Genomic DNA, 23,037 nt, shown 5'->3' on the forward strand with positions numbered 1-23,037 from the left:
GTACCATGAGTTAAGGGAGGGAGGAGGCCCAGTTCTCCCAGGAGTCAGGTGTGGCAGCGTGGACCAGAGCTGGGATTCTGCCAAGCTGGGCAGTGACACTCACCGCAGTGTGGCTGGACTTGCCGGTGAGGATGCTGCGGGCCTTCTTTTTGGTCATGTTGAAGTTTTTCAGGTAGGCATTGTAGATGTGCTTGGAGAAGGCCTTCAGGTCAGCCAGCTGTGGGTTGTGCAGGTGCCCCTCGCTGGCCGTCAGCCCTGCCACCAGCTTCCTCTTCTCAGCCTCTGGCATCCGGCCAAAGCGAATGGCTGCACAGGGGGGAGGGGGACAGTCACAGAGGAGCCAGGCCGGGGCCAGCACCTCTAACCTCCCTGTCAAAGATGGAGACATCCTTCTTGGGCCTGAGGCCCTCAGGGATTCTGGAGCCATTGAGGTAGTAATGCTGAAGCAGCCCCTCCAGCCTCTACGTTGCACAGGGGCAGGGATTCTGTGTCTCTCAGCATACAAGGGCCTGAACTTGCTGAGTGACTGGCTACGCTTGGTGGGGGGCAGCACAGAGTGACATCTAGACGTCAGGCTCTAGTGATGAAGGCCTGCTCCTCAAATCCAGCTCAGCACTGACTAGCTTTGTGACTCTCAACAAGCTATTTCACCTTTCTGAAAACTTAATGGGGACAGGGGCAGTGACTCGTGCCTATAATCCCAGCTACAAAGGAGACTGAGTTAGGAGAATTTCAAGTTCAAGATCAGCCTTGGCTGGGCTGGGGATATAGTTCAGTTGGTAGAGTGCCTGCCTCGCAAGCACAAGGCCCTGGGTTCAATTCCCAGCACCGCACAAAAAAAACAAAACAAAACAAACAAAAAAAATCAGCCTTGGCAACTTTGCAAGACTGTCTTAAAATAAAATTTTAAAAAGGGCTGGGATATAGCTCAGTAATAGAACACTGCTTGAAGCCCTGGGCTCAATCTCCAAAACTTCAAAAATTAAAATTACATGAAATAAAAAATAAAATAAAATGTAACTTAATGGGTGGTTGGAACAACTGAACCAGACTATTCTCTGCAATCCCAGGCACTCAGGAGGCTGAGACAGGAGGATGATGTGAGCCCAGGAGTTTGAGACTAGCAACCTGAGCAACATAGTGAGACCCCTTCTCAAAAGTAAGCAAGCAGATAAATTATTCATCTAGAAGTCATAAACTATAGTCATTATTAATGGAACAGGATATGAATCTGGCTTCTGTTAGAAGAGTGAGGGAAGGATTCAACAGCCCTGAGAATTCCCAGGAACCTCCCTGACTGCCACAATGGAATGAGGACCAAGCAGACACAGACTGAAGGGGAAGGATCCACCCACACACTTGCCAGACCCCACCACCTTGGAAAAGCTTCACATGGAAGTCGCGGTTCCTCCAACCCTTTAAGATGCCAAAATAAAAGCTGTCCAGGGCTATCCCATTGTGGAGCTCTTCAAATAAAAGACTCCCTCCTATCCTCTGGGGATCTGACCCAGAAGGCACAGAGGGGACAGATGGACTTTATAATACCCTACTTCAGGGGTTTGAAGAAAAGACTGCAGGAGGCCCAGAGCATGGGCAGGGAAAACTGCCTGGAGAGCCTGGCTTCTGACACCTTAGGTCACTCACTGGCTCCTGCTGCTCTCAACAACAAAGAAGGGCTGAGGGGGTCCTGGCCATGGCAGCAGCTTTTCATGCTGTATCAGGTCATCCAAGACAGGCTGAGGTTCTAGGACTGGTGTTCCCCACAGTGTTTGAGCTGGGGTCTATTCTCAGTTCCTTCTGGGCCAGAGCAGGTGAACCTTGGGCAGAGGTGGTGTTTGCCCACACCACATCCAGGTGGATGCCAGACAGTCTGGGGAAGTGGCAGAACTTAGGCTCCAAGCCCCAGGGTCCTGGACTGGTAAAGTCCACAGGTGACATTCACAGTGTTCACTATGTGCCCAGTGCTGCTGTATGGGTACCTCCTTTCAGGCTACATTGGTGCATTGCAAGGGTCAGCTCTCACCATTGTGTGACATGCCCAGTGCCAGGCATTTCTGGAAGCGGCAGTACTGACACTTGTTGCGGTTCTTCTTCTGGATCTTACAACTCCGATCACACTTCTCATATTCCAGCTTCATGCGGATTGTCCGACGGAAGAAGCCCTGAGGGACCAAGAATAGGTAAGGAGAGGTCGCCGTGAGGGGAAAGGGTTTGAGAATCCTGCTCTGCCCTCTGGGCTGTGCCAAAAGGCCCCATCAGGTTATGTGATGTAAACACTGCTATGATTTGGAAGGAAGTGCGGGGGGTTTAAAATGATACAACATATTTACTTTACATGCCCAAAGATGTCTTAAAGCTTTTTTGTTAGTTTGGTAACAAAACTGTATCATGATTAACTTGGTTTATTCATAAATATATCTGGTTCTTTGTATTTTCTAGGTGGTGGTTTAATAAAATAATCTGTGAAATTTTCATGGATATGTAGTTTGCAGTTAGAAGGAAAAACCTAGAAGCATCACTGGAAAAAGAAACGTTAAGGTTTCTTGTTTTTCTCAAAAAGTTCTTTAAGCCTTGAGGTGCCAGAAACCCGTCCTCAGGAAGACCGCCTGGCCCAGGGCCCTCCTACTGCCTGCCTTCTGGGGCCTGGTCCCCAGAGGGCACCAGCTCCCCAGAGTCCAGGTGGCTGGTCTACCCTGCAGGTGCCCAGCAGGACAGGCCTGCCAGACCCCTCCTGTCCTGCAGGCCCAGAGCTCAGACCTGGAGTGGCCCCGGGGTGCAGCAGCCAGTGTTTTCAGAGTTCGGCTCTGAGGCTGGGAAAACCCACGTGGTAGGTCCACCTGACCTGAGCCCCAGTTCATACCTTGCACCCCTCACACGCATGAACACCATAGTGGAAGCCTGAGGCCTTGTCCCCGCACACTCGGCACTCCATGTTGAGGCTGCCGCCCGAGGCCCCATCACAGCCCATCTGGAGCTGGTCCAGGAGCGAGGGTGGTGAGGAACTCTGGGAGAGGTCTGTGGACAAAGGACAGAGGGGCAGCTTCACAAACTGCCAGCCAAGCCTGAGAGCCAGGGGTGGGAACAGTCCCCAAGCCTTGGGCTCAGTCACTTCAGAGCTATGTGTCCCAGAATGGGGAGGAGTTTTGAGGGGCTTTTACCTGAAATAAGGGGCTAAGGACAACTCCTCTGGGGGGAGGAGGCAAGTGTCCAAAGCGTTTCCCCCAGAGCAGACACATGGTAGCTGTCCAGGACACACAGCCTGGTCACAGCCTTCCTGCACTTAACTGCTGTGAGAAAAGGGTGCAGGGTTGGCCGTGATTTGAGAGGCGGGAACAAGTGAGAGGAAGCAGACAGGATCTTCAGCTGGTCCTGGGAAGCAGCTCTCTAACTGTTTAGAGGTGGCACACCCCACGTGGGGTGTTGCGGAAACTGCGGAGGTGCAGACCTCTGCAGAGCCAGCCCCTCAGGAAGTTCTATTCTGCTATGGATATTCCAAGAAGCTCAAATTTGCCAGGGATGGTGGTGTGCACCTGTAATTCTAGCTACTCAAGAGGTTGAGGCTGTAGGATCTCAAGTTCAAGATCCATCCAGGCAATATTCTGAGACTGTCTCAAAATAGAAAATAAAAGGGCTGGGGCTGCAGCTCAGTGTAGAGTGCCCCTGGGTTCAGTCCCCAAAGCTGGGGAAGAGGAGAGAACCTCTAATTCATTCCCATGACCCTTCTTGTTTGATAAAAAGAACATGTGTCAGTCACATTGATTGAGTAGCATGACGAGTTTCCCCAGTTTTCCTAACCAGTGTACAGATGTTTGAACCATAGTGTTCAGAGTCTTGGCGAGGAAAGCGGCTGGCTGTGGCTATGGCTTCAGGATAGATGTGCTGTTAGATGACTGAGTAAGAAGCTGTCTCTTCTGAATCTCCCCTTCCGACACTCAGTGGAAGGAGTGGAAGGGGGACCTGTACTGGGTCTCGATCTCCTGACTCCCCGTCCAGTCTGGTTCCGTGGCCCGCAGCACTGTCTGTCCTGCCACTCCCTTGCTGGTCTTCTAATCTCAGCTGGGCCATCTCCTTGAAGGCAGGTGCTGGATTCCCAAACCAAGAACCAGTCACTTAAACAGGAGCGCTGTAAGGAGACCCAAGCCGTGGCAACAAACCAAGCGGACACTTCCCAGGCCTGCAGCCCCGTCTCTTACCACACAGGCCAAGTGACTGAGGACCCTGCCTGGTGGGCTGCTCCTCTCCTGGCTGGTGAAGTTTAGGGGTGACACAAGTTCCTAAAATGTCTTGTCTTGTCCCAGTGCCTCAGCTTCCAGCTTTGGTCATTCCAAGGGAGTAACAGTCTCCTACCTCAAGCTGGGGCGAGGTGCTCTCACAGGTGAAGCCTCTGTGGTCTCTTGGCCTTCGCTGCCACCTGCCGCGGTCCCTGCCTGTTTGTTCCCCGCTGGGCACCACCCACTAGACGTAAGCACCACAAGGACAGGGTGCTGCTGTGGCCAGCTCCAAGAACTGTGCGGGGTACTGGACACGTGGCAGGTCCCACTGCTCTGGAGGGACCAGGAGTCCTCATGCTGCCTGGGGTCCTGGCCTCAGCATGATTGGCCAATGGAGCTGGGCAAGACACCACTCCTGGAGGCCATAGCACAGGGACGACAGGAGTCGGCACTGGTGTTGGGAGACTGTAGGGTGACAAGCGATAAAAGCCCCCCAGGAGGCCTGCTGGGATGCTGGGGCAGAAGGCCCTGGCACTTCCTCCTCTGAGCAGGGCGGTCTGCTTGCACACTCCCTTTCACAGACCCAGACCTTCTTGCAGTCAGTGTTGCTTTGGAGGAGTTTTGCCTCCTCGGCTAGATTGCCTGTCTCTCGCATTGCAGTAACCACCTCCAAAACGGAATCTTGTCCAACTGTCTCTGCAGTTAAGTCCCTTCCTCCTCCTCCTCCCTTGTGTCCCTGGAGGCTCAGCAGGTGTTTGATCTCTGGGTTGCTGTTGGCCTTGCACGTGGCAATGCTGCCTTTTGTGTTCGTCACAGACATTTGATAAATACAGTGGACTGCTGTGTACAGGGCAGGACAAGACCCTGTCCTCAAATAGCTGAGGTAAGGAAGAGATAAGAAAATCAGAACAGCTGACGTGGTGGCGCTTGCCACTCAGTGACTCAGGAGGCAGGGGCAGAAGGATCGCCAGCCTCAGAAACTTAGTAAGACACTGTTCCTCCAAAAAAGAACTTGGGGATGTAGCTCACTGTAAAACACACTTGGGTTCAATCCCAAAAAAAAAAAAAAAAAAAAAAAAAAAAAAAAAAAAATTAAATAAAAAAATTTAAAAAAGAAAGAAGAAAAAAGAATACACCACGGTAAAGGGCAGCAATGGCAGGTAAGTAAGTGGCGTGAGAGCTCCGGAGCCATCATTCGTGCCTGTCACCACCAGGGCAGGAACTACACCCCTCTCTGGGCTCAAAGGTGAAGGCTCTGAACGACCTCCAAATAGGCTTCCGGGTGCTCAGAAACAGCAGGCGGGGAGGGAGAGAACCGAACTCGGGAGCCACAAGGCCCAGTCAGAGTCCAGCTCCGCTGCGATCCCGGCTAGCAGTCCTGAGGTAAGTCAAGTGTCCTGGGCTCCAAGCCCTCCTCTGGCTTTTGGGTCTTGGTTTCCTCCTGGGTGGAATGGGGATGGCAACAGTATAGGAGAGAGCCGTGGTGACGCGTGACAGAGTTAATACAGAGAAGGCACTTAGAACATGGATGTGCTGCTTAAAGGCAGCTTTCAGGACAGTGCTAACTAGGAAGCTGCAGCCAGGCAGGCAGGGGCTCTCTGCACGGGAGGCCAGGAGGGCCCTGCAACAGGCTTTCCTCTTGTTTCTCTCTTGCTGTGGCTTCCAGAGCTGGAAGAAGCCAAGATGCTCAAACCCGACTGGCCATCTGAGGTCCCCAGAGCTCTGGATTGTAAGGAGAGACTCAAGAGTAATTGTCCCAGAAGGGTCCCAGATGGGAACTAGCACTAAGTGGGCAGGGAGAAACAGATCCAGGGCAGCCAGAGGCCTCGGTGACGAATGGACATAACTCAAGGCCTTGATGAGGACACCCTCCTATTTAGCAGAGCAAGAGACCACAAATAACTGACACACCAGCGGAGAGATGAGGGGCTGGGCTAGGGCAGAGCGGAGTGCTTGTGTATCTACTGGTCCAAAAGCAATGGGGGCAACTAGCCATGGGCTGAAACCTCTAAAACTGAGTTAAAATAAACCTTTCTTCTTTTTAAGCTGATTACCTCAGGTATTTTGTCACAGAGATGGAAAGCTAACAGTCCTCTCGCCCTGCCCCCACCCCTGCCTCTCCTTAGCCTCCCTTCCACTGCTCAGAGGAAGTGCACTTGCTGTACCTGAGGAGCCCATTATCTGGGCCCTGTGGTCTGCCCCTGGTTGTTCTCTTGAGCCACACCCTGCCTGGCCTGCCCACCAACCTCCCAAACATCTGCCAGGAGCCTACCTGCATAGGAGGGGAAAGGAAAAAGAGCCAGCATCTGCTAGGCTGCTACTAAGTATCAAATCGTTAGTGTCCTTATGCCCAATTCATTATCACCTTGAAAGACAGTATTATCCACAGATAAGGAAATTAAGGCTGGGTGAAGTTAAGGGATCCACCCAAGGTCACCTGCCTAACATATGATGGGTTGGGACTTAATCTAAATCTGACTCACCTGCAAAGGTGTGCCTTTATTAGTGCACACCTACTGTGTGCCAGGCACTCTACTGGGTACCTCTCATCCATTCAGCTTATATAGAGCCTCAGAACAACCCTTCGGGGAGGGCCTCTTACTCCTACTTATAGGGGAGCAATCTGAGACAATGGCGGTTTTAAGAGTCAGCTTGTCTGTGTATGGCACCCAGGTTCTCGTTCAAACATCAGTCTAGATCTTGTCATGAAGGCATAAAGATATGATTAACATTTAAATCAAGAGACTTTGAGTAAAGCGGATTGCCCTTCATAATGTGAATGGGCCTCATTTAACAGTTGAAGTTTTTAAGAAGAAAGACTGCCCTGTCCCTCCTCCTGCCTCCACATGCCCTCAGACTGAGGTGCCACAGCAACTTCCCCAGGCCTCCAGTTTCCCTGAAGAATCTGGACCGGCCACCCCACAAACAGCATGAGCAAATTCTTAAAACACACATCTTTACACATATGCGTGATGTACGCGCGCGCGCACACACACACGCCCCTACCTACTTGTTCTGTTTTCTCTGGAGACCCCTAAGACAGAAACAGAGGGAGAATTATAACCAAGAACTTGCAACTCTTGGAGGTGAGCTCTTAGCCACCGTGTTCTGCTACTACCCACATACACGTATTCATTACTACTAAACAATATTGCTATTATGATAAACATCAAGATAAGGTCACTGCTGAGGATGACACCGGGTCATTACCCGAATGTTTGCACTCAGTGTAAACACCAGCACCATCACCCAGAGAGTGAAGTATCAGTTTCACCATCTTTGATTACAAGTTTGGCAAATAGACACTATTGACTTTATTCCCACAATTTATGTGTGGCTAAGTTCCCTCCTGCACATCTAGTCTCTATCACTGGAAGCGTGCTGTTGTCACAGCTGTGAGGGGCAGCCAGGAGGGGCCAGCCCTGTCTATTTACTTTGCTGGCAGAGCTCATAGGAAAACAGGCACCCATTAGCTACTGAAGTCGGGGCAAATCCTGCAGGAATATGGGGCTGGGGTGCCAAGCAGCCTTCTTACTTCTGCTGTTGTGTCTGCCTGCACTGTGAGCTCCTCAGGGCAGGCACTTATTCTTGTTCACCACAAACACCAGCCTGGCACATCACCTGGCCCTGTCTGTATCACCAAGTACTTGTTGAGGCCAGGAGGCAGCTGCTCTCCCCTTTTCCTTAGAGGCACATAGGTGGGATGATCCTGAAGCAGGAGGGACAAAGACGGGGAGGCATGAGCACCAGCTCCAGCTGCCCATCTCTCCGCAGCTGGGGGATGCGAGGCAAGTGAATTCCTGGCAACCACAGCTTCCTCACTGCTGAGTGCTAACAGTGAGGCCTGTCCTGCCTGCCTCACAGGTGAAGGTGAAGGTGAAGGTGAAGATGCTGAAGAACTTGGTGCAGGGATGCACAGAGAGCACAGGGCTGCAGGCGGTCAGGAAGAAGCAGCTGAAGTCTTCTACTGTTCAGGGCTTCGTTATGGGTCCCTGAGGGGACTCTGTGGCCAGTCTCTTGGACTCACAGGTGCCAAGAACTGCAGTGGGTCAGATTCATTTTCTTTTCACCTGGCCAGGCCTGGAGGTGGGCAGGATGCAGCCCGTAACAGCGAGGAGACTGAGCGTGGGAGATGAGGTGCCGGCCAGGGCCCTGGCTCAGGGGTACACCTGGGCTTCCCGCTCTGGTTTGCGTGCTCTCGAAGCCCTCCAGCCCCCAGCAGAGGATGAGGCTCTGTCCCGAGGACCCTCACCTGTCTGCAGTCTTCTTAAAATGTTAAGCAATTAATTTATTTTAACCTTCTGAAGAAAAGCAGTACAAGTGTGTTTTAAATCATGAAAGTAGAACAGACTTGTTGAGAAAAATGCAGAGGGGTGCACAGCACCCGAGGGCAGAGCCACCCATGCAGGACCCCACTCCCCTAGTCAGCCCACCAGCTGGCTCTTCAGTGTACATGCTCAGGCATCTTCTATGACACTAAGGATTTTTAAGCAACAAGATCCCCCAGTCTGTCAGGACCTCATTTCCCTGTGTGTATACACAGACCTACTTACCCTTCCTAATGACTACAGAGCCTCCCTGTGGGGCTCCAGCACGGCTTACATAAGCAAGTCCCCGCAGATGGCGCCTTCCCGTTTCTGCTCTTGTGAGCAGTGCTGCAGTAAACATGCTGCTGGGGACATCTCTACATGCTGAGCAAGTATTTACACAGGATACCTTCCCGAGGGGGAACTGTAACAGAAACACACACCCATGCTTCCCTGCCACCCTCAGTGGCTGCAAGGCCAGTCCTCACCCCTTGGCCAACAATGGCCATATGGTCCTCTATGCCAAACCTGCAGGCTAAAGGGCACCCCATCTTAAGACGACTTCTTGGTTAAACTAATATGTGTGTTTCTTGGCCATTTGTATGTGCCTGATTGGGGACTGTTTTACCTGTTTTGACTTTTTGTTAGTGGCTTTCCTGTAGAATTTGTGGGAACTTCCTATAGGCTATGGCTTTAGCTCAGTGACCATATGAAATACCCTCTCCTGTGTCAGTCAGGGAAGGTGTCCTAATACCACTTCATCCCTCTACTGATGAGTGGGGTCTCCTGAACACTGTACTGTACACAACCGTGCACCCCGAGTGGCTGGGCAAATCCTCCCCACCTTCCCCACCTTAAGACCCACCAACAAAGCTGCCTGAGGTGCCAATGCCACACTGCCTCACCTGCCTCTGCTCCCAGCACTGGGCTTTGACCTGCAGGTGAACAGTGATGTGACAATGGCACCACAGGGATGTGTAGGAAACCCCAGAACAGGACATTTCTATCTGCCCAGGCCCAGATGTGGGAACCAGGTCACAAATCTTGTGCCTTCTCTCCTCTGTTCACTCTTATTTGGCATCCTGAGACATCCTGGCTCAGTCAGCCCAGCATCTTCCCTCTCCTTCTCGTTTCTCAGGGTCAGGAGGGCATGTGACGGCACTGAGTGAATTACCTCTGAGCACACATTCCTCTCTCCCGAGAAGGCTGGGTCTCCAAAGCCATCAGACGTCAGCAAACACACAGCACACGGGTTATTCTGGGGAGGGGGTGTTGGCTCTTTGGCCTCACATCATATACTTCGGTCACTGCTGGTGTCTAGGTGGACTGAATGATGGCTCTCTCTTCAACCCAGCCCACTCCTACCCTAGGGTATTCCCCGAGGAGGGAGAACTTTGTTTTGCAGGTTCAAGACAGTGTAGCTCAAAAATTCAGCCCCTGGGGGCTACAGGATCAGGCAGGAGCCTGTCCTAGCTCCACAGCCCTGACCTGCCCCAACTCAGGCACCATCTCTCTTCCCACCACACACAGACATGGGGCTTCAGAGCCCATCCCCGGCAGGCAGCCGGGAGAGCTGAAACCAGCAGCAAGAACAGGCGTCCCCTCCCGGCAGTGCACCCTCTCATACCCGAGGCGAGTTCTCTCTGAGGGAAGGGTGTGGGGATTAGCTGGATGTACTGGTCCTGCTGGTCCTGCACCCAGGTGAGGAGAGAAGCTTGGGGAGGGAGCAGGGAGGGGGCCTGAGTAGCAGGACAAACCAGGGTTGAGAAGCAGACACTGCACGATGATGGTAAGGATAGAACAGCACAGGCGACCAGGGAATGTCTACACCACGGCTGACAGTGGATCGATAAAGTGAACAAGTGAGATAAGAGAAGCTGAAACTGGCCACACAAAAGTGACATTAATTACAGTCATCCATTCTAACTGCTTAGTGCTTACGCCTAATCACAATGCAGCTCATCAGGATGCACTTATTTAGCACCAGGTCAACTGAGTTGTGTGTTTCCACTGATCCTAACAATCACAGGTACAATCGATCTTTCCAGTGTGCTGTTAATGCAGATTGGCCCTGGATGCCTTGTGGCAGCAGTGGTAGGCTAATAGCAGCAATGAGGACATGCATTACACGTGCTCACTCACTTAATTCTTGCAAAAGCCCAAGTCCACATCGCCTACCATCTCTATTTTCCAGAAAGAAGGGGGCAATCTGCCCAAGGCCCTGCAGCTGCTGCGTGGCAGGCAGTGGCGTGAACCCAGGCCACCTGGCTCCAGTCTCCCTCTGCTGCTCTGCACCCACGGGATGTTGTTTGCAGAGGGCTAGGAGCTCTGTTCCGCCTGTCTCTGCCCCTCTGCCCCGTGTCCCCAGCCAGCCCTTCTTCTCACCTGTGTAGCTGCTGGAAGGAAGTGCAAGCTCTGGTCCTCCATTGAGCTCTGGGGCTCCTTCAGCCTCTGCCACTTCCTCTTTCTCCTCCTCTTCCCGGACCTCAGGGGTCTCCTCCTGTGGCTGCTCCATGGCTGATCTCCCCTCGGTGCCACGCCTGCAGGCCTGGTCATAGCTCTGGCATCATCTGGGTCTGAGTGCAGACGAACCTCCACAGGGCAGTTCCTGTCAGCCTGGATAGAGGGGGCATAGGGGTGGCAGTGAAGAAGGGAGTGGCTGAGTTGGGCATGCCTGAGGGCCACGTGGAAGCAGCTCTGCTCAGGCTCCTTCCTCAGTCCCTGCTATGCTTCTCCCAGGGTCTCTGCTCCTGCATGGCGGAGTAACTTGCCCTCCACCCTTGCCCCCTACACTAACCAGGTAGATGGCACCACCGTGCTGCCTTTCCCTGCCTCTGCGGCATCCTGCTCTTTGAGCCTGAGTCTCCAGGCACAGTGTCAGAATGACTTGCGGGGCTTTTCCCAACTCTCCAGGCCCCCCAGATCCAGATACGCACCCTGCCCCGACTCCCAGCCTGCCCCACCAGCACTCAAGCCCAGAACCACTGCTGTTCTGGGCAACCGCTCTTGAAGGGGCCACCCTTCCTGTGCTCATGTGTGGAGCAGATGCGAGCTCCTGTGAGCTCGGCTCCCGACAACAGACCTGCAGTAGGTTCTCCACAGCAGAGGCGACAGGCGGGGGAGAAGAGCTCTGCCCTGGGGTCTTTCTCAGCTGGGCTAGTGGATGTGCCCCATGTCCACATCACCTACGAGGAGGATGCTCCAACCCTCACCAAGTAAAATACTGTTCACAGATGCCACCACTGAAGGTGGTGAGATCAGGAGGCACTGTGTGAGACCTCCCAACAGGGAGCCCAGGGACACAGCCACAGCTGAGCAGGCCTTGGGGCAGGATGGGGAGAGGGGTAGATCTGCCTTGGGGAGATTTAAGCATTTGTGCAATCATTTTCTTGGAAATCCACAGGCAGGTCAATCTTAATCTATCCCTAAGAACCCTTCTTTGTCCCCCAAAACTGCCCTTCCTCTGGGAATCCCTACTTTGGTGACCCACATACATATCTACCTACCCACTCATCAAAGCCAGAACCCAGGGGTGATCTGAGACTCCCTGCCTCTTACGCTGTTCTAGGTTCACCAACTTCAATGTAGTTCGGAGTCACTGAGGAGTTGTTAAAAATATGATATCTGGGTCCATCCCTGGAAATTCTCACTTGGTTGATTTGGGGAATAGCTTAGGCACTGGAATTTTAATTTTTTAATCACCTTGATGATTGTAAACTGTAGCCTTGAGTCCACTGCTCTACAGCAAGGCAGCTCAAGCTGGGGGTAAGCTGTCTTCTCAACACATTGAACCCCACACACCCCTTTCTCCCGGGCGCTCCCTTGCTTGGATTTGCACAGCAAACTCTTAGGGGGTCTCCTAGAGGTGGCTAGATATTCAGAGTCTAACTGGTTGGAACTTGGGGGTTAGGGACCTATAGATATGGGAGGTGCTCTGTTGATGTGACACACCAAGGAGAGCAGGGAAGAAAAAGGGAGAGGTACTGGGCAGGCTTTGGGGTGGTGGGTAGAGACAGGAGGGACCTGGGGCAGCTGTGCATCTCAGGGTCAAGGGGAAGGCTGTTCCAAGGGGTGGCCAGCCATCTCAAATGCTCGGGATATTTAGAGTGATCAACAGGCAAACAGTCACTAGATTTAGTGACTGCAAGGTCATCAATGACCCTCTGAGACAAGTTTCAGTCAAATGGTTGGGAGGGAAGAACAAGGGATAAGGAGGAAAGTGGAATGTAGTGAACTGGGAGTAGTTTGGGGGCAAATATGTCAGGGAAAGAAATGTACAAGAGGATGACAGCTTGGGAAGGCAGCAAGGTCACCAAGAGGTTTGTGGACAGAAGTCAACAGAGAAAGACTGAAGATTCAAGGGGAAGACTGGGCAGGATGATGGACAGAAGGGTATAATTCAAGGTCCCAGGATGAAGAAGATACAAGTGATGCCAGGTACAGTGGCGTAAGCCTGTATTCCCAGTACTACTCTGGAGGCTGAGGCAGGAGGATCACAGGTTTGAGGCCAGTCTCAGCAACTTACAGAGACCCTGTCTCAAAATAAAAAATAAGAAGGGTTGGGGATATAGCTCAGTGCTAAAGGGTCCCTTGGGTTCAATCCCTTGTATTAAAAAAAAAAAAAAAGGAACTATTTGATAATATACATAAAAGTAATCTTGGGGTGAAGAAAAGCTAAACACAACACTAAACCCATATAGATTTGTAAGAATAAGTTTGATTACATGAAACATAAACTTTCTGTTTGATAAAGACCATGAGACAAAATAACCTGAGAAAAATACTTGCAACTTTCATTAGACAAAGGGCTAATTTCCCTAAAATAGTTTACAAATTAGTAAGTAAAAAACGCAATCCAGCAGAAAATGGGCCCCGCTAAGAAAAACAGTTCACAGAACTGTCTCTTAAAGATATGAAAAGATGCTTAAGATTACTCATAACAAGAAGAATGCAAATTAAAACAGCGGAGACACACCGTTTTTTAACAATCAGATTAAAACATACTAACATGCTGGGCATGAGGTTCAGTGGTTGTCTAGGATACACAAAGCCCTGGGTTTCACTCTCAGCACTGCAAAACAAAACGAAGCACTCAAACACACTCCTGCCAAGCATGTGCTTTCCCTGGTGGAAAGGGAAACTGGTGCAGCCTATAGAGGGTAATTTGGCCAACTGATCAAAATTACAAGTATACACACTCTGACCCAGAAACACCCATTTGTACAGTTACTTCCACATAAGCAAAATGATAAAAGTATTAGTATAAGGTTATTCATTATAGTGTTATTTGACTAGTAAGGGGTGGGAAACAAGCTAAATGTCCATTTAACAGGAGACTTATTAAATAAATTATAATAAGAACACATGGAATTCTATGAGGCCACAGACAAGCATGAAGTTTTTCTTTGTTGTGCTGTTTTTTGAAGTACTGGGGACTGAGCTACATCCTCAGACCTTTTTATTTTTTATTTTTAGACAGGTCTCACTAAGTTGCCTAGGAAGATCTCAAACCTGGAATCCTCCTGCCTCGGCTTCCTGAGTAGCTGAAGTTACAGTATGTGCCACCATGCCCAGCAAGAATGAAGTTCGTTATGGGCTAAAATGGAACTATCTCTAAGATATAAGTGAAGATACAAAGAAGCTGTATTTGCTTAGCTGTAAAGCAGCTCTGAGGCTACATAAGATGTTGGGGACACTGCCTGGGGTCAGGGGACTAAGTTTCTGGTTCGCTATGAGAGAGATTTTTCACTATACCTTTTGACCCCTTTAAAATTTAGAACTACAGGAATGTTACCTTTTCTAAAAATAACTTAAATTGGAATAAAATAAACAGGTAAAACAAACAGCACTGAAGGTTAGAGAGAGCGGCAGCACTCAGTTGCTCAAGTTCTTTTACTTTCAGAGGCTGATTGAGATGCTAATTTACAGTCCAGTCAAATATACATGGAAAAATTTAAATAACTACTAAGATACCATGAGTAAAATATATGCTTTCCCAATCATTATAGCAGAGTAGGACAATTCAGAGGAGAGGTCATGGAAGACTCTAGCTTTTGGTAAGAAAAGCCTCACAGACAATAAGTGGGCTATAGAGGATAGCTAAACAAGGTGTGCGATCTAACACTGGATCCTGGAACATAAAGACAGCGATGGAAAAGCTGTTAAGTGAGCCAGGTGTGGTGGTGCATGCCTATAATCCCAGTGGCTAAGGAGGTTGAGGCAGGAGGATTACAAGTTTGAGGATTACAATTTAGCAAGGCCCTAGGCAAGCTCAGTGAGATCCCATCTCTAAATAAAATATAAGAAAGGGCTGGGGATGTGGCTCAGTGGTAAAGTGCCTCTGGGTTCAATTCCTGGTACCAATAAATAAATAAATAAATAAATACATACATACATACATACATACATACATACATAAATACATAAATAAATACATAAATACATAAATAAGAAAAGCTGTTAAGTTCTGAACAGTCTCTTTATTTTAGTTAATAGCACTATATCAGATATTACTATAAGGAGAAAGCTGAGTGAACAGTACCTGGGAACTCATGCATTCTCTGCAACTTTCCCATTACGTGAAAAAATTTTTTTCAAAATAGTTTTTTAAAAAATGTTTTTGGAAAAATCTGGCTTTCTAGCTTCTCTTGAAAACTGGCCACTGGGAGCCCACCACGTGGCCCTGGCACCCATCCCAGAGCTGGGCAGCCGCAGTGCATCCCGTGTGGCTCTTACTATAAGATCGCAGGTGGTCACTCCCACTTGTCTCCCTCATTCCATCCCTTTCTCGCCAAGTCCCATTCTTCTTTGGATCAACAACATGCCTGGCTACACAACCAATTCCCAAGCTCTTCTGCAGCTACACTGTTCATGTGATGTAATCCTGGCCAACAGTATGTAAACAGAAATCTACTGGGAGTGCCTTTCCTAATAAAGAGATAAACTTCTGCCCTTCCCTGCTTTCTGCCTGGCTGAGAAATACTGTGCACAAAGGGGCAGAAGACCCAAGCAGAACACCTTGGGAGCAGGAGAGCACAGGTTGAGATGTGGAGGAGCAAGTCAGGAGGAGCTGCAGCACTGGCCCTGAAATGACCACCTCCAGACCACCTGTAAAGTGAGAGAACAAAACTCCTGCTTTAATTGCACTATCTGCCCAATTCCTGTTGAGTGCACCTGTGCATACTGCTCGACCTGAAGTGGGACATGAAGACACTCAGCTAAAGAGCAGGAAGAACTTGTGGGGTGGAGTTTGGCAGCAATACCAGAACAGGACCTTGGAGATTTCTAGGAACAACTGTGACTGCTGCCGCATTAGTAAGCTCTAAAAAGATTAGCTACTGAGCAGGGCTTGGTGGCAAGTGCCTGTAATCTCAGTGACCTGGAAGGCTGAGGCAGGAGGATCACAAGTATGAGGCTACCCTCAGTAACTCAGTGAGGCCTTAAGCAAATTATTTTGAAATCCTGTCTCAAAAAAAAAAAAAAAAAAAAAAGAAAGAAAGAAATAAAAAGGGCTGGTGATGTGGCTCAGTGATAGAGGGCCCCTGGGTTCAATTCCAGTAACCCCCCACCCCCCCCCAAAAAAGTGGCTATTATCCAAATGGCAAGCACCAAAGAGACAGGTTCTTCATGATCCACAGGATGAAAAAGCCTGGAAGTGGGGGAGGCAAGTGGTGGGGAGGGTCCTCAAGCAGGCTGATGAGGAAGGGCCCCAGGAGGCTTCAGAAGAGCATCAGGAGAATGGACAACACTGGAAGACAAGGTCAAGTGACGAGACTTCAAGAACCACAGTGTGGGCACTGCCCACAGGTGAGCGAGATGAGGTGGGAGGACACTCTGGTTTGGGATCCATGGAGGCTGGGTGTGGTGATGAGCGTGAGGGGACAGGAGGAGTTGGGCGCTCCCCCAGCAGGTACCAATGGAAGGAGAACTGCCACACTGCCCCGTGACTACGGCTGACACACCCCTCTGATCCTCTGCGGGGCCTGAGGAGGAAGGAACAGAGTTCCTGATCAGGACTGGACACCATCCGCACCCCAGGCACCCATCAGCACAACACACAGGCTTTCCCCGGATCCTCCCAAGCACCACAGGCCAGCCTTCAGCGCTCTCCTGGGCAGAAAGCAACAAGGAGCCAAGTCAGAGGACCTGCCAGAGGACAAAGCAGAAGATAGCTGAGCCTCCACGGCAGTGCTCATGGGGCTGTCCCCAGCCTGAGCCCAGGTCTCCATTCCAATTACCAGTGGTAGACCAGAATGTTCTGTTTCAGGGGGCAAGCGGTTGCCCTTGAGATCAGATGTAGTTCTGGGATCTGGCTAGAGTTCTGGGGTCCCTGGTTCCATGCCAACATTTTCCCCTAGCCTGAGCTGTCTCTTCTGGTTGTGACCTCTTATGGACACCTGCTGGAAGAGGAGGGGTGCTGTGGTTCGGCTGTTCTGAAACCCACACATAGGCCCTGGGCTGTTTCATATTTAGATCTAACCACTGTGCTGCAGTCTGCCCCATATTTTGGCAAAAGTCATAGACTTTTACATAGCCCTGACTGTTCCACCTACAGCTGAGGTGGCCAAGGCTGCCTCTGACCCTTGCACTGTGCTCAGCTCACAGACAGGAGCAACCCAGGCCCTCTCTCAGGAGAGGCCAGACACACAGCCTAGATCCCCACCCACCAGTGCCCTGCAAGGAACCCTGCTCTCCTCTCATCTCCTCTCAGCCCTGTCACTAAAAAAAGCACAGTCAGGCCATAGGTTTAACTCTGACCTGGGGAGGGACGCTGGTTTGGGCTACTGCTCTGGTGTTGTCAGTCTCCCCTCTCCACCCCACCCCCAACGGGCCAGGGCCCTCTGATCAGCAGCTCTACCCCACTTGACAGGCCAGAGCCTCAGACAAGATGAAGGCCCCGTAGTCACTAGGAGCGGGGCATAAATGTAGCTGAGTACCCCCTCAAACAGTGGAGTCGCTAGCAAAAGAATCTCTGTAAGATAAAAACCTGGCTGCCCTACTTCTGGTGCGCCTGCATGTGTGCACACACAGAAGCCAGTCCCCGTGGTCCCACTGCTCCCGTCCCAGCACCCACTCTCCTGCCCCATGGAGAGACTCAGTCATTTGGGGAGCCCAGGTGCAGAGGGCGGTACAACTCCATCCACTTCCCATTGGGCAGGTCACTTTTGTGGGCAGAAGTAGTTAGGAGCTTAATGCAAGTGACCTAGAGCTCCAGAAAGGCCTGGAACGGTCAGAGCAATCAAGCCACCTGGACTCCTCATTCTTCCTGCCAAGCCCAGTTGTCCTGGGCCCCTTTCTCCACTGGGGCAGGGCTCCTTTTCAGGGCAAGCCTGTTGGCTGGGTAATTCCCAAGTGCTCTTTGTGATACTCCAGGACTTCCCTGCTGCCCGCAGGCAGGCTGTGTGCTTGGTCAGAACGCTCCTGCCCTGCCGAGGGGATGAGTGGTAACAGTCGGCATGCCAGGACCCCTCCATGAGCCCCATCTGCCATGTGACGCAGCCTGACAGGCCTCTCCCTGCACCGGAGCCAAAGTCTGCTGCTGCTCCCTCCCGAGGAAACCAGCTTCCATTCTCTGGGCTTACTGCACACCAGGCTCCGTGTGTGCTAACACTCTCTTACATCCCTAATATGCTATTATCATCTCCATTTAACTGAGGAAGAAACCATAGCATGAAGAGAGATAGTAACTGGCTCAATGTTGGCATGGTGCCTGTTAGTGGGTGCTCAACATCCACTGATTAATAAATACACTAAAAACAAACCTAAGCCACACCATTTTCAGTTTTGGCATTTACCAGGTTATCCATTTTCTTGTACTATTACCAATGAGATGAAGTACTCCACAGAAATTAATTCTACCAGCATCTGTGTCATGCTTGGGTTCAAACTCTGGCTCTGTCCCTTCCTCTCTGTGAATTGGGGAACATGCTATCTTCTAGGAGGTTCTCAGCCCTGAAGCTGAGATCCTAGCACCCAACCCAAGAGGCTGTGTGTGGATTAAATAAGCATGAAGTAACTGCTGAACAGTGCTAGGTATACAGTAAAAGACTAATAGAGATCCTGACTACTGCTATCCTCATCAGCACTGGCTCATCCTAAGAAACTATACAGAGCAAATGCTATGCCAGATCTTGCTGGCCTACTGGAACCCCAGGGGACCTTGCCAGAGAGAATTCCCCAATTCCCTGCCTTACCACTAATCAGGAGAAGAAACTGTCAGGGAGCTCTCTGGGCATGAATTTCTCTGTTCGGAGAGAAGGGCCCAAACCTTCCCTTACTTCTTGCCCGGGGGACAGGTGACCCAGTTGCTACTTCCTCCTTGCCCCTATGCAGGAGGGTCAGCAGTGTCTAGAGAAAGGGCAGAGGTTGCCCCAGGCCCCTGGCAGCAGGGAGCGAGGCTATGGGAAAATGGGTCTGGTTGATTCTCTCCCAACCTTTCCTATCAATTAGTAATCTAGGTGCTGACCCAGTGCCCGGTTTTCCAGGCCAGCAACTCTACAGTGCTCTCTGCTTCCCATTTGCCAATCTAGGTCACCCCACTCGCTTCGGGGCATACAAGAGCCAGGCCGGATTCACTCCAGCAGGTCACCTGAGGCCAAACCCCAGGAATGGCCTGGGGGCTGTTTTTTTTCCTTCCCTTTTCTATGATAAACATCATTTTTAGTGCATATTCATTATACACAATGATGGAATTTATTGTGGTATATGTGCACATGCATAAAAACATAACTGGGCTGGTTTTGTTCAGAGCAGTGGAATCAGTGAAAAGATAGCCAGGAGGCTGCCCTTACTCTCTGACATTCTTCCGTTAGCTCACGAGTTAGCCCCTAAGCATGTGAAGCAGTCAAACTCAAATAAAAGGAACATCAGTCTTGAGGAGTCAGAAAATATTCTGGAAAAGAGACCAGGGAGGGAAGGGTACTCTTGCCTGAGAGGAGGAGAGCTGGGACAGCAAGAAGCCTGGAGTCCTCCACAGAAGGGAGAGGGAGGCACCCAGCTCTGGGTGGCAACCTCTTCCAGGAGGCCTAATGTGCTGCCCACCTCCAAACAGCACCACTAAGCTGAGAAGATAAAACTCTACGGTTCACCAACAGAGGAGCTGGATAGCGTGAAAATGCATCAGGTGCAGAGAAACAAAATTGGGGACACACGGCCCTGGTGGTACTGTGCTTCTCTTTGAGCAGTAGAGAGGGAATGTGGTGCTTCTATGCTTGCAGGGAGAGGGAAAAACATTTTTTTAAGTGTTTTGAGTAGAAAGAAAAAAACCCCAAAAAACGAATAAGATGCTGAGAGATACTGCAGAGGTACAGGAAGGCCTGCCCAGGTTCCAGAAGGACCCAGACCTCCCCTACTGAAGCTGTAAGGGAGCTGAGAACTCCATACTGCTCAGAGCACTTCTGAGGTCAGGGTGGTTGTTGGCAGGCAGAGGGACATGCTGGGAGACCATGCAGTGCCCTTCTCACCTAAGACCCAGGGGCTATGGCTGCCCACACCCTCACTACTTCTCCACCCTCCTGGTCCCCGCCAGCTGCTTTTATTCACCATTTCAACAAATATTTGCTAAGCATCAACCACCATGTGCCAGGCCACATTAGTCAAGGAACTGACACAGATATCTGTGACCAATGACTAGGGCTTGTAAGGATAAGTACTGAGTACTGCGGGGCACACTCAGAACACATTGGTCTTTGGTGAATGGCCAGGAGGAGTTTCTTAAGGACCAAGTCTCTGATTGACAGGGCTTCCCAGAGGTGGGAAGCAGATGTACGGGAAGAGAGTGGGAGGAGGAAGAAAGTGTCTGTGGGGAGAGAAGGGCCATGCAGCTTGTCCATCTAAGGCTAGATTCCCTGAGTGCAGAAGGGTACAGTAAGCACGTGGGTGCTAACCCTGGTGCAGCAGAAAGCCTAGCAGTATTCTAAAAGGATTTACAGGATCACGGCTGCCTTAAAACAACAACAACAACAAACCCCAAACACCTCCTGCTACTATGGAAGACAGCTGGAGATGAACTCGGCTGGGTTCTGAGAAGTGGGGCAACAGCAAACCTAGCAGGAGAATGGGTGCGGATAGTCCTGTCTGTCTGGGAAGATCCAGGCTGAGGAGTGCAGGGCTCCTGTTGTTCCACCTGCATTCTCACTCAGCAGAACGCCCCTTCCGGCTCTGCCTGGGCTCTGCAGAGCTGTTCTGGCCTCAATGATTCTCGCTCACGAGCCACACTCGCAACTGGGAAGCAGATGCAGCACGTGGTACGACCCCAAAGGACACAAAAAGCCACATGCCTGGCCCTGACAACCCCACAGCTCCCAAACGTCCTCAGTGCTCCGGGCACCAGCACCCCGACTGGGTCGGCAGCCCTGCTCTAGGGCCTGTGGTTTCGGGCACCGACCAGACACTGCCACTCACACCCTTTCCTTCCCACACAGCCAAGGCCAGTGAGGCCCTTTATGTTCCCAGAGCGCCTTCCCATTCATGCCATTTAGGCGACTCAGACAGCCAGGCAGGCAGGACTAACGCGTGTTAAATACCAGCAATGGAGTACTTCATTTTTTAAATAGTAACTTAATTTTGTTTATTTATATTTTATGCAGTGCTGAGGATCAAAGCCACTGCCTCATACGTGCTAGCAAGCGCTCTACCTGAGCCACAACCCCAGCCCTGAAGTACTTCATTTTGGCACTACAATCTCCTCTGGGGAAGCTCTGCCTCCTGGTGGGCTGATGAACACCCCCTCATGAGGGGATCCAGGCTAGTGTCAGGACATGGCCAGGTCTACGAGAGGGCATGACACTGACCTGCCCAGAGAAATGGAACTCATAGGTACAGCAAGGAGGCAGGAGTGGGGATCAGCAGGGTGGGGTGAACCCCAGGGAGAGAAGAGACATGGAATAAGCCCACAGATATAAAAGGTGACTGGTCAGTTCTGTCCAAAAGAAACCATAGCTGCTAGTTCAAGCTTTACCTAAAAATATTCGTGTCCTTTTTTTTTTTTTTTTTTTTTTTTTGAGGTGCAAGCGACTGAGCTCAGGGCCTCACCCATTCCAGGCACTCTACCACTGCGCTACATCCCCAGCCTAGTTCACGTCCTTTTACCCTACAGTTTCCCTTGTAGGAAACACAGAGGAATTCACCGCTGTTATTTATGATACTGAAAAACTGGAAAAGACTCAATGCCTGATAATACAGGGATGATTATAGAAATGGGGCATATCCAGAAAATGGAATATTATCCAGCCATTAAACTCATGTTTCCTTAGAATATTTAATAACTTGTTAAGTAAAGAATAGCAGAGTACAGCTGGGTGTGGTGGCACAAGCCTGTAATCCCAGTTATTCAGGGGGCAGAGGTAAGAGGACTGCAAATTTAAGGCCAGCAGGGGCAATTTAGTGAAAGTGAGTAGAGTACAGTGACCCTGGGTTCAATTTTCAGTACCAAACAAATAAAATCCCCAAACAATATAAAACCACATTAAGCACATGATGTCCATAAAAAGGATTAAATAGAAGGAAGTTTCCCTAGATGAATAGGGTGGTAGGTAACTTATCTACTTTTTATGTTGCTGTACTTTGTAACCTTTCTGTAATGAGCAGGTGCTTTCTCCACCTTACTTGACTCTTAACAGCATGTGACACACAGTATTCAGCCCCCCCTACACCTTTTCTTCCCTCGGTTCCCAGGTTTTCCTTCACCCTCATAGGCTCCTTGTCAATTTCCTCAGCAGCTTCTTCCTGGTTTCTGAAGATCTGTTTCATCTCTGCTGTTCCTCCTTTCTTCATGATCATGGCTTTCAATACCTTCTGTATGCTCATGGCTTCTAAATCTATTTCTCCAGCTCCAGCTTCTCTGACATCTCCACATGGATGTCCAAAGATATCACAAACCCAATACATCCCAAACTGACCCTTTGGCCTTCCTTCTAGTCTTTCCCATGGTGTTGCCTACAGTTCGGCTAAGGCAGGAGGCTGGCCTGAGTCTTGGAATTTGAGGCCAGCATGGGTATTATAGTAAGACTCTATCTCAAATAAAATGAAAGAACAAAACTAAAAAATCCTCCAACCTTCCAGCTGGTAAGATCAAAATGTTAGAATTAGCAAATCTTGTTGGCTCTGCCTTTAGTCAGGACTCAGAATCAATCGCTCTTCCCCACCTCCACTGCTATGACCTTCATCTGAGCCAGCAGCCAGCACCTCTGGCCTGGGTTTAGTGCAGCAGCCTCCTACTGATTGTCTACTTCCCTCTCCACCCACTTGCCATGTAGCAGTCAGAATGAACCTGTCTGTCCAGGGAGGTCTGCCCTTCTGGGATCGAATCCCCCCATGGAGTTCCTACATCAGAGGAAAAGTCCACCTTTCTATCAGCCAGTAAGGCCTTCTGGGCTGGTCCCCAGCCCACTGCATTCCCTCTTCCTTGCTGGTCTTGAGCACAGCAGCCATACCCTGCCATGGGCCTCGCAGCTGATGTTTCCCCAGCTGAGCTCTTCACCAGCTGTCTAGCTCCACAGCTTACTGCCTCACCTCCTTCA

General features: G+C 50.5%; 1 protein-coding gene across 6 annotated transcripts in view; it reads right to left on the reverse strand.

The window, feature by feature from the left end:
• PPARD (peroxisome proliferator activated receptor delta) overlaps positions 1-23,037 on the reverse strand; it is an 80,777-nt gene that overhangs the window by 3,213 nt on the left and 54,527 nt on the right. For 3 of the 6 annotated variants that reach the window (XM_079147249.1, XM_079147245.1, XM_079147246.1), the window contains 4 exons: positions 10,904-11,134; positions 2,861-3,015; positions 2,024-2,162; positions 104-306 (listed from right to left, as the gene is read on the reverse strand). In XM_079147249.1, the coding sequence (XP_079003375.1) occupies positions 104-306; positions 2,024-2,162; positions 2,861-3,015; positions 10,904-11,033 (627 nt within the window). In that variant the 5' untranslated portion in view covers positions 11,034-11,134. The remainder of the gene's footprint in view (positions 1-103; positions 307-2,023; positions 2,163-2,860; positions 3,016-10,903; positions 11,135-23,037) is intronic. The other 3 variants (XM_079147250.1, XM_079147247.1, XM_079147248.1) reach the window with 1 other exon arrangement.

Source organism: Sciurus vulgaris (assembly GCF_902686455.1).
Source record: "Sciurus vulgaris genome assembly, chromosome: 7".
In the NCBI taxonomy this organism is placed as follows: Eukaryota; Metazoa; Chordata; class Mammalia; order Rodentia; family Sciuridae; genus Sciurus; species Sciurus vulgaris.